This window comes from Balaenoptera physalus (genome assembly GCF_965194825.1).
Source record: "Balaenoptera physalus genome assembly, chromosome: 10".
Lineage (NCBI taxonomy): Eukaryota > Metazoa > Chordata > Mammalia > Artiodactyla > Balaenopteridae > Balaenoptera > Balaenoptera physalus.
In genome coordinates, this window is record NC_138889.1 from 72,238,863 (window position 1) to 72,254,313 (window position 15,451).

Genomic DNA, 15,451 nt, shown 5'->3' on the forward strand with positions numbered 1-15,451 from the left:
TAACTGATGATTTTGATGACAAAGTGGTATGTAGGAAATGGGTTTGTGCACTTGGATTTTCCTGACACTCCTAGGAGCCAGGTACTGAGGTGAAGCTGGTGGAGTGTGGCACCTCTGCATGGGATTTGAGGAGCTTTATGAAAGTCTCCCTTTGACCACTAAAAGAAGTCCTCACCTTGCCTGAAGTTCAGTCTTTATCATTTAATTTATATGAGTTAAACATTCCCCCAAAGAGGCTAAGTTGGAAAATGCAAACCCTGATGGCAGCAAAGTGTTAGAAAGTTCCTAAAACTGCACTTACACGTGAATGTGTTTATTCCAGCATTTTCTTAGAGGCAGGACAGAATGGGAGGTGTGATGACACTGATTTGCTGGAGTTATTGGCATGGTCATGTTGATGGTGGTAGGTGTGGGGACTTAAGAAAGGGATACAGAAAGAAAAAAAGAGGTTTTCAATGAGAAACTTCTTTCCCTTCACAATTTTTCCAAAGGCTGCAGACAGATCACACTTCTCCCAGGAGTCATTCCTGCCATTTCCTGGGGATGCTAAGCCAACCACCCTCTGCCACTGCCTCTCTTCCAGCACCCTACTGGTCCATCTTCTAATCTTGACATCTTTTGTTTCTTTTCTTTTATTTAAAGAGATTAGAAGTCTAAAGTGGATGAACACTTAGTGACCATCTTGTTGAAGACCCTCTTCCAAACGTGGTATCTGAGACTCAGTGGAAATGTAATTCTCTGTCCAAGGTCACACAAGGCAGCACCAGTGTAACCAGAAGTCTGGGCTCTGGACTTGCCACTTGTTTCTTCACTCATTCATCACAGAATTATTGAACACCTACTAGACTAGATGCTGGAGATGAAATGGTGAGCAAAACCAGTCATGGTCCCCACTTTCCTGGGATTTACAGTCTACTGGGGGATGTGTACATAAATAATCACAAATAGATATATCATTACAAATAGTTAAGTTTTCTACCGGTATCAGTGTTATACCATTTTGATGGAAATGTAGAAACCATGCTACATTTGGCTATCTTTGCCCTTCCCTCTCTTTAAATATTGGGTTGGCTAAAAAGTTCATTCGGGTTTTTCTGTAACGTGAAAAGCCCGAACGAACTTTCTGGCCAATCCTAAATATAGTTTTAGGTGTTTCCTCTATATGCGTTGCACACCATGTCAGATGGTGTAATAATTTTTGCTTCAACCATCAATTTTGCCCATTCTGATGTTCTTTTTTTCCCTGAAGTTCCAGACTTTCTTCTCTGAGAACTTCCTTAAGCCATTTTTTAAAAATTATTTTTTATTGGAGTATAGTTGCTTTACAATGTTGTGTTGGTTTCTGCTGTACAACCAAGTGAAGCAGCTATACGTATACATATACCTTAAGCCATTTTTAAGAGTAGATTTACTGGCACAGATTTCTTAGTTTTCCTTCATTTGAGAATGTTTTTATTTCCCCTTTCATTTCTGAGGGATATTATCACCAGATATGGAATTCACAGTTGACAGTTTTTTCTCCCAGTTAAAAAAAAAAAAGTTAAGTTTTCTGATGTAAAGAAACAGTTTTATTCGCCTGTATAACACAGGAAATGTGATCAGTGTTGGAGGTCAGAAGTTGCTGCCTGGGGCACAGAACTAGCTTATACCCAGGGACTTGTCTTCTCCACAGTCATGTTGACTGCAAGGTTTACTGTTCTTCTCAAGCAACTGGACTTCTATGGGACTTTGAGCACCAAGTAGGAAGAGAAGGGAAAGTGGATGTGACAAATCCATTCTTTAAGTTGTGAATATCGCTCAGAGAGTCACTTCAGTCCTAATTTGAAGCCTTTTTACTCTTGCTTTGCAAAAGATTTTGATAAACATTCTTATACTGTGCTTCTAAAAAGGGTAACTTTGAAGAAGCAAAGTAAACAGCAGGTTAAATTGAACATGCTCATTAAAGAAGATTAAAGTTATTTTAAGAACATTCTAACTTAAGTGTGCAGGGGAAATGTGTGGTGTATTTTTGGAAGATTTGGCTAAGTTTTTCTTTTTTTTTTAAATCAAGAGTTTGGTTGCCATTTAATAAACATTGTCAGGACTTCTCTGGTGGTCCAATGGTTAAGACTCTGTGCTTCCACTGCAGGGGGCACGGGTTCGATCCCTGGTTGGGGAACAAAAATCCCACATGCCGCGAGGTGTGGCCAAAATAAATAAACAAACAAACAAACAAATAAAAGTTTATTTAAAAAGCATTGTCTGATATGTTATCACTAAAAGATCTCACAATCAAAAAACTTATAAGGACAAAACATGTCTGTGAAAACTAAGTTAGTTTGAATCCATGATGGATGTAATACCCTTTGGCAAGGTTGGCTGACAGGGTCCTGATTTGCTACCATATAAGCCAATAGACATGAGTTATATTTATTGAACATGGAATCAAATATTAAAAAGATGCACACTAGATAACTACAATGATTTTATTCTGCATTGAGCTTTAGTTTATTTCAAGGAGAAGAGTGTTTTCAATATCAAGAAGCATGCATATATGTGTCTTCCATGCTATTTTTTCTGCAAGTTGCTTTCACTGCAAATTAAAGAAGTAGAGTTCAGCTGCTAACAGGTATCTACTATTGTTGCCTTCAAGTTATATGGGGAAACCGAGGCTCAGAGAGGGTCTGGCCCATGGTGACATAGTTAGCAGAGGACAAACACAATATTTGAACCCAAGTCTATGCTCTGAGTCCAGATGTTCATGACATTGTAGGGAATACTCCCAAAGGGTAGAGTCTTTGCCTTTCAAACTCAAAACCTAGAATAATCACAATGATAACTTCAGGGAACAGTGTTTTAAGTGAAGAGGTTCTATATTTCCTGGCAGATGATCTTAGTGTCACCAGGAGACACTGGAAAAATAAAAATAAACCCAAGTTAGAGCGGTTTCAGATATTGAGACTCTCTGTTCTATATCCAGCCGCTATAGATTTTTTTTATGATACATGCCCAGGGAGGGTTAGAGTGTGACCCGCACCCCTGCAATAATACCCAGCCACCAGCCATGCCATTCAAAGTACTAGGGCGGTCACCTTCTTCCTGGAGTCATTTCACTCTTCAGGCCTGCAGGTCCCTGTGGTGGCGGCCAAAGGCTTTGGAGCCCACGTTGGTGGGCATGAAGTTCCTCTTAATCACGCTCCCAGATCTGCTCAGCCAGCCCGCCATCTTATGGGTCACGCAAGTGGCAGTGTTGCATGATCTCTTCTGGGCAGTGATGCTGATTTGTAGGATGGAGAAAATGAGAAGGCCTGTCAGTGAGAGGTTGAGGGCAGATGCTGCCCCATGGGACCATCAGTGGAAAATTACTACTCTGAGAGGCACCAGTGAACCTTAAATATTTCTGCTAAATAGTTTTCTACACAGCAGAAAATCATAGGGTTTTAGGGAAAATGCCACAATCACTCCCTGTAGACATTTCCAGGGGTGTCAGAAGACCAAAGATGTCTCTGGGTTAATGGTCTTGGAACACAGAACTGTTAACAGCCAATCTTTCCTGTGTAAATTAAATACCAACCAAGGCTTATGAGATGAGAGAGAGATTTGTGGCACTATACCCAATCTCATTCTTAAGTATACACCTTCCTGGTAAGCTGGGGGAAGGGTAAGCCATGTTCTGGGAGGGGTGCAGAGATTTACCTGAAGCCCTCTGTCTCATGCTCCAGCTCACTGGCCTTCATCTGCACATAATACTTCACCGTTGCAGCCAGTAGGAGGCGCGATTCCTCCTCAGTGAGTGTAGCAGGTACAAAACCACTTTCCAAGGCCGACCTAGGGAAGGGAAGCAAGCCAAACTCATGCTCTGAGCCCCTGCCTACCCCCACCCCAGGATAAGCAGCCAGCTTTCTTGGTTTCTGGGACTTCCACTGAGGATGTGGCCAACCAAATTCTCTCTCTCTTTTTAATTTCTTTTTTTAAGGTTTTAAAAATAACATTTATTTCTTAAAAGTTAACATGTGCATAATAGGAAACCAAAAAACACAAGAAACAAAGTCATCCATCATCACAAGCAGTTTACTGTTTGATGTGTCCTTCTAGATCTCATTTGTGTATTTATACAACTAAGCATCCATTTTTATGTAATTAAGATCATACAGTTATGTATCATGCTTTTTCACACATCATGAATATTTATCATTTCAAAGTCCCAAAGCTATGAGTATTTTGATAACCAAGAATACACTACACCAACTCAATCTGGAAGGAGAAAAATGTAATCCTGCCTTTCTTGGTGACAAAAATTTCAGAAAAGACAAAAATGGCAACAGGCCTCTAGACAAAGATATTGGCAGAGTTATGATTAAAATACTACATTCCCTTAATGTTCAATTAAAAATGAGACATAAAGCAACAGAGTACACGAAGTATAATGCTTCTAAGAGGATTCATTATCCAATCTAAACTATTAAAGTGTTAGCGAGGAGGTATGTTTCCATTGAATTACTTAACAATGTATTCCTATAGTACAGCCAAGAGATGCACACACATCAATGGTTATCATCAAAATATAAATATGAACACATCCACATACATCCCTCCCTTTATACTTCCTTCTGCCCCTCTTCTGCCAACCTAATGAACACGTCCTGACATGCATTTCTCAGAGACGGTTTAACAATTCCATGTCCAAGGTGCTGCTTTTACATCAATTATAACAAAGATATTTACAAATAGGTTAATTCACTAGCTCTACTTTTTACCATACATTGTCACTTCAGGACATCTAAAAAAGCCTAGATGTTGCAAAATAATGAATGAACCTTGTCTATAATAAACATTGGTACTTTACAAAAATGCACATATAGACCTATGGTTATAACCTAAAATTGTTTTCTATATGGAGATATTAGCCAAGAGCCCTTTCCCTTCACCCTTCCTCTTACCCCTCCTCCAGCATTTCAATGACTAAGTACAAGACAACATCTAGCTCCAAGAGGTGGATTAACATAGACACCCCCAGAAGATACAGCCCTTCCTAAAAACCAACAAAAGGGCATTTATTAAGGGATTATCTTACTACTCTATTTTTAATATACTTTGGGCATTAGGACTTGCTTATTCTTTAATACACAGCAATATTAACTAAAACACACAAATAGAACAAGGGTTAGACAATCTGAACTTGTCTAAAGACTCATGGGCACAGAACCCTTCTCTCTGCACTTCCTTCCCTGTCCCCTCTTCCCTCCCCAACCACCCAGTGAACAGTCAGCTTACTCTCCAAGACTCGTTTAACAATTCCACTCCCCAAATATAACCATTCCTATGAATTAACAGAAAAAACTCTCTATTTTCAACATATGTTGTGCACTTTTACACATCTAGAAAAACTAGATGATTCAAATAAGGATTTAAGTTTGTCCACTATCTATACACATAGTAGCAATGAATAAACTGCACACAAAGGCTTTAATCTCAAAGTGTCTTCTAAACAGGAAAACTCTGGCCTAGAACCCTTCCCCTTCTCACCTCTATCAACCCAGCCCAGTTCTCAATGGACAGGACATGAGGCATGTATCCATCCAAAAATGCCACTCACCAGGATTTAGGCTCTGGTTCGACCTAAAAGAAGTGGTTTGCTCTAAGTGGATTATATAGACTTGTGAAAGGTGATGGTTAGATTTTCAGGAATTTTATGAGCTTAGTGTAAATACAGCCATTATTAAAAACTAAATGATAATGATTTGAATCTGAAAATGGTTTCAATTTAATGTAATTTGAATAAAGGTGAGAAATTAGATGAAAACATCACATAGATTTAATAACAAATTTACTGGCAAAGTAATTAGCAGATTAGGATGCAATTCATTGATCAAATTATGGTTAAATTAGTAAACAGGTTTGCTAAAGACAGAAATGTTTGGTAACAATCAACAAAAGCATGCTGTGAGGTTCAATGAGTTACAGTATATGAAATTTACAAGGAGTATCCTGTATCTTATGTGTGTTTGTAAACTGTGTGATACACATCTTTGTATCATAAAAAGTTTATGATAAAATTATATACATGTTTACATTCATACATTACCCCCCCACCCCACCCCATAAGAGCCAGATTCAGCACAGCACAACTTAGAACACAGAATTATATGACTGGGAGGCGGGAGCGCTCCTGTCAGGGCTGTCTCACCTGAATGGTGCTGAGTGGAGCATGCCTGCCTGGTACAAGACCAGGATGCTGAGGACCAGGAAGCGGGGGAACTTCCAGAAGCCCATGACGACTCTCTGCAAGGGAAGAATAACAGCACCTGGAGCAATAAATAACAAATTCCATGAGCCCACAGACCCAGGCTCTGCTCCTGCCTCTGCCTCTAACTCCCTTAGCCTCCTGGTTTCATGCTAGTCATGTCACTCCGATTCACCATCGTTTCCTGCTCAGCCAAGTGGACTGCTGGAAGATCCAGTAAGGCTGCAGCATGCTTGGTTTAGCAAAGAAACCTAGTGGGACAACTGGGTGAGGAGGTCTTGGTCCATAGCCCCCGCCCCATCACTCCACTCACTCTCACATACAACCTGTTGCCCAGGACTCCTGGAGGACAGAGTCTGAGTACCTGTCACCACAGCTTTTCCCACTGTGCAACCCAGAGCTGTCCTCCTGGTGCCGGGCTTTTGCACATACATGGAGGGGGGAGGGGATTACCGAGGACAAATTTCTGCAGTTGGAATCCCTGAGAAACTGAAGAAACACATTCTACTGCTCAGCTGCTCCACACTTTGGTAAAGAGTACCCTGTAAGAATCAAGCTGGAAGGGTCTCAAATTGGAACCCAGGACTTAAACTGGGAAAATGTTCCCAGAACCCGCAACGGGGGCTTGCGTTTAATGGCTGCCTGCCCCTCAGTCACTGCACCTATTTGCCACCCGCTTTTGCTGGCCCAGGTTCCGAAGCATTTCCCGCGGTCCGCTGAGCACAAGACGTGATCCGTGAGAGCACCATCTGCACAAAACTCTTTCTGCGTCCAGATCTGCTTGCAGTGCCAGGGGAGCTCCAGCATCCCAAACTGACCTAAGCACGTGTGCTGCGGGAAAGGAAACTGGAGCCCGCCTCAGCGCTGGGAGAGTGAAGCAGGGAGTGCGTGAACTGAGACCATCCAGTGTTACCTGTGGAAGGAGCCTGGGATGCATTGCAGAGAAATACAGGTTGTGTGAAATGACCTAGACAGAAGTGGACAGAGCCTTTGAGACTGGAAGAGATCAGCTAAGAAAAAGTAATGGAGAGAGAGAAGGAAGAGAGGGGAGAGAGAGAAAAACAGAATCCCAGCTAAGCAGGAATCTCCGGGCTTACCTGGCAGCAGGAACCAGGTGGCTTGGAGCAGAGGAGGGAGCAGTGGCAGTAGCTTTGGCTTCAGGCGATGGCACTGTGGCAGAAGTGGCAGTGACACTCGAGCTGGGCAGTGCGTCTGATGCCTCCCAACACCAGCAGCTGCTCTTATTCCTGCTGCTCTGGGTCTGGGGTGGTCCAGGAGCTCTGGGCAAACAATGAGGGGAAGGATCTGAGCCCCAGAAGGATTGTGTCATCACTTACATCCAGAACCTGGAGCATCCAGAAGGACCACCCCACTTGTATCTGCATTGAGGTCATTGATGGCGGGGGCGGGAGGGCGACGTGGGGGGGGGTTGGTGAAGACCAATGAAAAACACAAAAAGTGAGTAGGAATTTGAGGACAGTTTGACGTCATGGTTAACTTCAGCTGTTCGGTTTCGCGGGTTTTGAACACGCACGTGTCCCACTCCATCCCCACCTGTGCGATCTTGTCGGGCAGAGTCCAGCATTACAAGGAACCCTGTCTCCCCTAGGTCTGACCGCAGACCTCCGTGCAAGTGCAGCTTCGAGGGTTAATGCACAGTAGAGTTGATGATTCTGTGCCCAAGGAGGGGGTCTGATTCAGGCAGCTGGAATCACGCACAGGAGGGCAGGGCTTGTGGGTATCAGACACAGGGGATCAAGAACTTTGTCACACTGGAACTCTGTTGCCGCTGTGCCTTTTCCAGGTGGAAACATCGTGGGCTAGTAACTTCTAGTGCCTCAGTATACCTATCTTTGAAATGGGGATCATATTCTCATCTTGAAGGAATGTTTTCAGTAGTAAGTATGTACCTGTTCTCTGCCCAGGTGGGGATCTAGAAGTGCTTACCAGGGAAGTTCATAGGGGATTCCGTGGGATCGCAACCCATCTTCCCAGTCAGCACCCTGTGCAGCTGCCTGGAGTCATGCTGGTTGGTCCATCACGTGGGTTGAGGAGGGGCTGGATGCCCTGCTGGGCCTGAGCAGGGAAGTGCAAGGCTAAAAGCTTCCAAGCGGACCTCTAGCCCCACGCCTCCTTCCCCGCCATTCATCACCTAAAGTTCAGCCTCCTTCTCCAACCATTTGCCCAGCTGCCCCTTGCTTCCGGCTGCTGTTTGCCAAGATGTTCCAGTGACCTGTGATTCCAGCCCTGCACCCACGTCTACTGCAATTCAGTCCTCTGCTAGAAAGCCCGCCAAGCTTTGATGGTGCTAAAGAGTCCAGCGGAGTGCAATCCTCGCTCTCACTTCAGTCATACTCTTACACACACACAAACTCAGTACGTTCTCCAGACATGTGCGCACTCCCAAAGCACAGGCACTCACAAAATGACACTGGCGCTCGGGGGCCTCCAGGCGATGCTCACAGTACCGCCCTAAGTATGCTCAGAGCGGCATGGTTAGGACCTGCGTGCACGAAACCTGCACCGACTCTCAGTAAGTGTGCTCTGTAAAGCCCGATTACCCAGCACCTCGACCCGCCTACACCCTGCCCAGCACGTTTCTGGATCTCTCTGTCGGAGCTCCTGCTCTAAGCCTTCCAGGAAGGTCTGAGGTGCTGACTTGCTGTCCTCAGCAGATAGAATGCAGAAAACGAAGCTTCTCACTGTCCGCAGTATCGCTGGGTCTGAGCACATAGCGCAAGATCCAAGCAGCCTGTACAGACCCTCCAGCGCGGCAAGCACTGCGGCGGCATCGCGGGGCGGTGGAATAAAACACGGACCCCAGGTAGCTGGTTTTCTCAGGCGGAACCGAAACTAGCCGAAACGAGCCACGAGTGACCCGAGCCACAGGTCCACGCCCCAGACCTCAGTGTCAAGAAGCTTCAGTGTTTTGTTCGACACGGCGGATGCCTCGCGGCACATCTCTTCCCCTTGCAGGTTGGTGGTCTCGGGCTCAGGACACCTAACTTCCAAGAGGCCCTTATTCCAATTTTCTGCTTCTTAACCGCAGCGGTGGCACCGTTGCAAGGGAATAAAACCTTGGGGCAGCGGAACTGGATATCTGAAACTGGCTCTCCTCAGGCAGGGCGGTGGGGGATCCGGGGAATGGAATAACCGGTTGGAAGCGCGCAAGTGCGCTTGGGCGCAGAGCCGGGAAAGGCAAGATGTGCAAGGGAAGGATTCAGGATGGCGGATCGCGGGTTCAGTGCATCTTGGAGTCTGGGGGCAGAAATCGGGGGCTGAGACCCAGACCGGGGTTAGGAACTCAGCAGCAAGATTAAATTGGCGAACGCGGCAAGGCAGATACTGTGCGGCATGTAAATTGGGCTCTGCCACTTAAGACTGTAGGCGAGGCTTTAAAACTCAGGTGCAAAACACTTTTGCCGACATGACTTCCAAGACCTGAGGTTTCTGACCTATCAATCTTCTGAAATCATTTGTAAGTACGTGTGTACGTGGATTGCCTTTTCATTTTTTTAAGAAAAATACTTATTCATTTGGCGGCGCCGGGTCTTAGCTGTGGCAGGGGAGATCTTCGTTGTCGTGAGCGGGACCATCGCTGCCGTCTGCGGAATCTTTAGTTGTGGCATGCGGGAGGCATGCGGGATCTAGTTCCCTGACCAGGGATCGAACCCTGGTTCCCTGCATTGGTAGCTCGGAGTCAAGCACTGGACCACCAGGGAAGTCCCGCCTTTTCCTGCGGAAGTCCCGCCTTTTCCTATTGAGAGAACCATGGCTCTCACCAGTGCAAGGGTGATGACAAAATGGTTAAGAAACGACTATTTTAGAAGCCGAATTTGTTACCATATCATTTTGTGAGCTCAGAATTCTACCCCTGGCTGTCACGTGTGCCATCAACCTTCAAACCCTACATTCATTCCCCCCTCTGAAATCTTTGGTGGCTACGAAGGGCTAGCGGTGTGAAGCAGGACACAGGGTCTGTACCCAGAGGGTGCTAACGTAGCCTCCTGCAACTTCAGCTTTTCTTGAAAAGTCAGTCTCTCAAGATAGGGAGGGACAGACATTAACTCATCCATCAAGTCCTCTGAATTTCTAATGAGTCCTGGTGCTGAGCTGGGCGCAAGTGTTAAAAAAAAAAAATCTTTGGCACTTAGCAGCATGTGTTGCACACCAGGTGGCACTCACCCAATGTTTATTAAATAAAGGAAATTAATTTACTCCGGCAGATTTACCAGCCAGTCTCACCGCTATTATACGACTCTGATCTAATCCCAGCCAGCAGAGAATCCGGACCTAGCTAGGTAGCGCAGCTTTTCAATTGGAATTCGAAATTGTGAGCTCAAACATTTGAGACACTCCTCTCATTTTATTTGACATGCAGAGTTGGTTTCCCCATGGAAGTTTCCAGGAACAAGACAGGGAAAGGAAGGTTAACCCTAGGGTTCTTTCGAAAGTCTAGAGTCTCCTAGTATGAGATACAAAACCATTCTCCTCTGAGCCCGTCCCTGATTTACCAAGTGAATTCAAAGTTTAGACCTTACCATGTGCACATTGCTTATGTTGCATCCAGCCCTACCTAAGACTTCTTTTAACTGAAGCGCTAAACAGAAATTGATCTTGAGAAAGTCAAGGAAATTACTGATTTAAAAATAGTTTCCTGATTATTTTGCACTTGATTGTACAGTCTTATTTCATAACTTTTAAACCTGAAAACCAGGTTTAAAAGTTTAAAAGGTTTAAAAGGGGGAAATAATCTAGTTTGGAAAAAACATGTTTTACAACATTCTGATAAACTGTAACTGCAGTATTTATTTCCATACTTTTAGCTTAGATTCCTGTGCTTTATTTCAAAACTTTTTTCAGTTGAAGTATAGTTGATTTACAATGTTGTGTTCATTTCTTCTGTGCAGCAGTGATTCAGTTTTATACATATATATATTCTTTAAAATTTTCTTTTCCATTATGGTTTATCTCAGGATATTGAATAATCTATAGGACCATCCATACTGCTGCAAATGGCATTATTTCATTCTTTTTTTATAGGTTTTAAGTATAGTTGATTTACAATGTTGCGTTAATTTCCACTGTACAGCAGTTATTCAGTTATACGTATATATACATTCTTTGTCATATTCTTTTCCATTATTGGTTTACACAGGATATTGAATATAGTTCCATGTGCTATGCAGTTGGACCTTTTTGTTTATCCATTCTATATATAATAGTTTGTATCTACTAATCCCAAACTCCCAATCTATCCCTCCCCCACCCCGCCTCTCCCTTGGCAACCACGAATCTGTTCTCTATGTCTGTGAATCTCTTTCTGTTTCGTAGATAAGTTCATTTGTCTCATATTTTAGATTGCACATGCAAGTGATACCACATGGTATTTGTCTTTCTCTTTCTGACTTACTTTACTTAGTGTGATAATCTCTAGGGCCACCTGTGTCACTTCAAATGGCATTATTTCATTCTTTTCAATGGCTGAATAATATTCCATGTTATGTATGTACCACATCTTCTTTATCCATTCATCTGTTGAGGGACATTTAGGTTTCTTCCATGTTGGCTATTGTAAATTCTGCTGCTGTGAACACTGGGGTGCATGTAACGTTTTGAATTACAGTTTTCTCTGGATATATATCGAGGAGTATGATCACTGGATCATATGGTAACTCTATTTTAGTTTTTTAAGGAACCTCCATACTGTTCTCCATGGTGGCTCCACCAATTTATATTCTCACCAACATTGTAGGAGGGTTCCCTTTTCTCCACACTCTTTTCAGCAATGATTATTTGTAGACTTTTTGATGAAGCCATTCTGACCAGTGTGAGGTGATTCCTCATTGTGGTTTTGATTTGCCTTTCTCTAATAATTAGTGATGTTGAGCATCTTTTTATATGCCTGCTGGCCATCTGTATGTCTTCTTCGGAAAAATGTCTATTTAGATCTTCTGCCCATTTTTTGATTGGGTCGTTTGTTTTTTTGATATTGAACTGTATGTGCTGTTTGTATATCTTGGATATTAAGACCTTGTCAGTGGCATTGTTGTAAATATTTTCCCCCTTTCCATAGGCTGCCTTTTCGTTTTGTTGATGGTCTCCTTTGCTGTGCAAAAGCTTTTAAGTTTGATTAGGTCCCAATTCTTTATTTTTGCTTTTATTTCTTTTGCCTTGGGAGACTGATCTAAGAAAATATTGCTACGATTTATGCCAAAGAACGTTTTGCCAAAGTTCTCCTCTAGGTTACTCCTTTAATTCTATATAATTTGTGTATGATACAGAGTCAACAACAACAACAAAACCACAATGGGAACAACCTCAGCAGCAGTAGCAACAACAACACAAATTCATTCTCTTCAGTCTGGGCGAAATTTGGAGCTGTTAAATTAACTGGAGAATTTTAACTGAAAATTGACTGTACAGGGTTCCACTTACAAGGAATTTAGAAATCACAATAACAAATAAAAAGCTGAACATACTGAAAAAATCAACAACTCTTCTAGGAGCCTTATGAGAGATAAGGACTGAATGGGCAAATTTCTGCCCCTAAGACGGGGGAGATAGAAAGGTGAATACAGAGAGTAATGGCTTCCCAGAGCAGGCACTCACAAGGGCAAACTCACCTGGAACCAGCACCGGACAGAGTTAGAAAGCCTGAACTATAACCGACGAATTGCTAGAGTCTCAGTGTGGACAACTTCTGAAACTTAAAAACCCATCTTCCTGCCCTGCACCTGTCTGAGATTTACCTCCAGTAGCTCAACCAGGCTCTCACAGTAAATAGGGAGAAAAATCCCCTTGTGCTTTCAGCCGGGTAATGAGAAAAGGAATCATTTTGAAATACACTAGAGGGCTTCCCTTCCCTGGTGGCGCAGTGGTTGAGAATCTGCCTGCCAATGCAGGGGACACGGGTTCGAGCCCCCGTCTGGGAGGATCCCACATGCTGCGGAGCAACTAGGCCCGTGAGCCACAACTACTGAGCCTGCGCGTCTGGAGCCTGTGCTCCGCAACGAGAGAGGCCGCGACAGTGAGAGGCCCGCGCACCGCGATGAAGAGTGGCCCCCGCTTGCCGCAACTAGAGAAAGCCCTCGCACAGAAACGAAGACCCAACACAGCCAAAAATAAACAAATAAATAAATTTATATAAAAAAAAAAAACCACCAGAGCAATCTGTATTTCTTAATAAGGCCTGCCCTTATTAACTCTGGTTAACCAGACCCTAGCTTTACTGTGATATTATCAGAGACTAAGTGACTTGGAGGAAGGGAAATTCCCAATTAACTTCATTCCTAGGCTTTCAGGTGGGAGTAGGGAAACACCCAACTCTAGGACCCACTAGTCCCCTCTGTCACCTAAGTGGGGAGTAAAAGAAAACTAAGAAACACCTGTGAAGTTCACAGTCCAGTAGAATACTCTCACTAAAAGACTGAGACCTAATTATAGGGCTATGGAAATCTTTCCCTGTCCCCAGACCTCACCACCACATTACTAAAGGCCTATTTCTAGCATTTCCTTTCACCTGGTATACTAAATGTGTACTAAAAGGCGACAAAACAATATGAATAGGCATCAAGTATCAGATCAATTTACTTTTCTTATACTTAGTTGATCTAACAGATAACAATTTGTTCAAAATAGTAATAGCAATGGTGTATTCAATAACATACAGTTATATATATCATATATCTATATCCACATAATTAGGAATGATATATGTCTGGAGAATGTTGCTAAACATGAGGAGCGGAGAATTTTCAAAATAGATAGGAGGAAGAGGGGGACAGATACCTTTCCCTTGTATCCCTGACACTAAAATACGTAATAGTGCTCTCTGAGAGGGGAGAGAGAACTTGCCACCTGGATGGCAGCACCATATTCTTCTGTCCTAAAAATGGATCTACAACTGACTCCAAGTCCTTGCCTGGATGCCATGCTTTCTGCAAGTTGTCAGCAGAAGCTTTGTAATATGGCTGCTTAGTGAGTTCACCTAGAGCCTAAAGCACATACATAATTGAGCCTGAAAAAGAGAGAGGAGTAAGACCAGTCTCCTAAGAATGATTATGGTCTCTTAGGGAGGTGAGACTCAACAAATGAAACAATTAAAGAACAATAAAAGATAGGGAGTTAGTACTTGTTCCCTATTGCTGCTGTAGCAAATTATCAGTACTTTGGTGACATAACGCAAGTTTATAAACTTACACTTCTGTGACTAGAAGTCTGACGTCCATCACAGGTCTCACTGTGCAAAAATCTTGGCAGGCTTTCTGGAAGTTCTAGAGGAGAATTCATTTCCTGTTTCTAGTGGCCACCCGTGTTCCTTGGCTCATGGCCCCTTCCTCCTTTTTCAGAACCAGTACTGGCGACTTGAGTCCTTCTCACATCGCCTCACTCCAACCTCCTCTTCTGCTTCCCTCTTCTACTTGGAAGGAGCCTTTTGATTTTACTGGGCTCACCTGGATAATCCAGGCTAGTCTCCCCATCTGCAAGTCCTCAATTTAATCGCATCTTTAAAGTCTCTTTTGCCGTGTAAAGTAGCAAATTTGCATTTCCAAGGATTAGGATGTGGATGTCTGCGGGGGGGGGGGGCCTTACTGTACCTACCATAATAAGTAAATGTTGGGCTGACTGGCAAGGACAGTGAATGCTGGGGCTTGGAGAAAGAGGCTGCTGTGGGCTGGAGCACTGAGGAAGTCACCCAGAGCAGGTGGGCCAGAGCCAGAAAGTGGCTAAATAGAGGGGAAGTAACAGAGTGCCTGAAAAGAGAGTGCATCTAGTGGGGTGTGGGGCAGGGGGTGAGGAGACCACTCTTTATATCAGGTGCCATCCTCTGTCCCTCTTCTTGAGAATGGTGCCTCCCTGAATCTACGACCTGTATGGCTGGCTGCATTGAAATCTCAAGTATCAGATGTTCCTCCTCTAGCAACTTCCAGTTTGTGTTCTTCAATATTCCTGTTCATATGTGTTACAGAGCAAGGGGGGCTATTGAGTGAACTGTTGTCACATTTGGTGAAACTCCAGTAGAGGTGGGAAACGGACTGCTTTGCATCACATAACTCCAGGCCTTGACAGGTTATTGGTTAGGATGCAGTTAAATCCTGAAGTTGGTGCTTGAACTTTGAGCCCCATCCCTTAGATACTTCTACTAGATCCCTTTGACAACAACCAAACAACAAGGCTTTTAATTAAAAAGGATTGTATTAAAGCCCACCTGAAAAAACCCACTTT

The 15,451-nt window shown here is 43.6% G+C and overlaps 1 protein-coding gene across 1 annotated transcript; it reads right to left on the bottom strand.

Annotated features, from left to right (window-relative positions):
* Positions 1 to 56: 56 nt before the first annotated feature.
* Positions 57 to 7,499, bottom strand: LOC309667515 (calcitonin receptor-stimulating peptide 3-like). Its single transcript, XM_082476066.1, has 3 exons — positions 6,167 to 7,499; positions 3,676 to 3,807; positions 57 to 3,256 (listed from the first exon to the last, which is right to left on the bottom strand). Exons 1-3 carry the CDS (start codon positions 6,250 to 6,252, stop codon positions 3,097 to 3,099), a joined length of 378 nt encoding a protein of 125 aa, XP_082332192.1. The 5' UTR covers positions 6,253 to 7,499; the 3' UTR covers positions 57 to 3,096.
* Between the last annotated feature and the right edge of the window lie 7,952 nt (positions 7,500 to 15,451).

Excerpts from the sequence above, each read along its gene's own strand:
- LOC309667515 (XM_082476066.1), bottom strand. The coding sequence starts at position 6,252 with ATGGGCTTCTGGAAGTTCCCCCGCTTCCTGGTCCTCAGCATCCTGGTC. Across the intron at positions 3,808-6,166 it reads CTCCACTCAGCACCATTCAG|GTCGGCCTTGGAAAGTGGTT; the intron begins GTGAGACAGCCC and ends TCCCTTCCCTAG. Across the intron at positions 3,257-3,675 it reads CATGAGACAGAGGGCTTCAG|CATCACTGCCCAGAAGAGAT; the intron begins GTAAATCTCTGC and ends CCTACAAATCAG.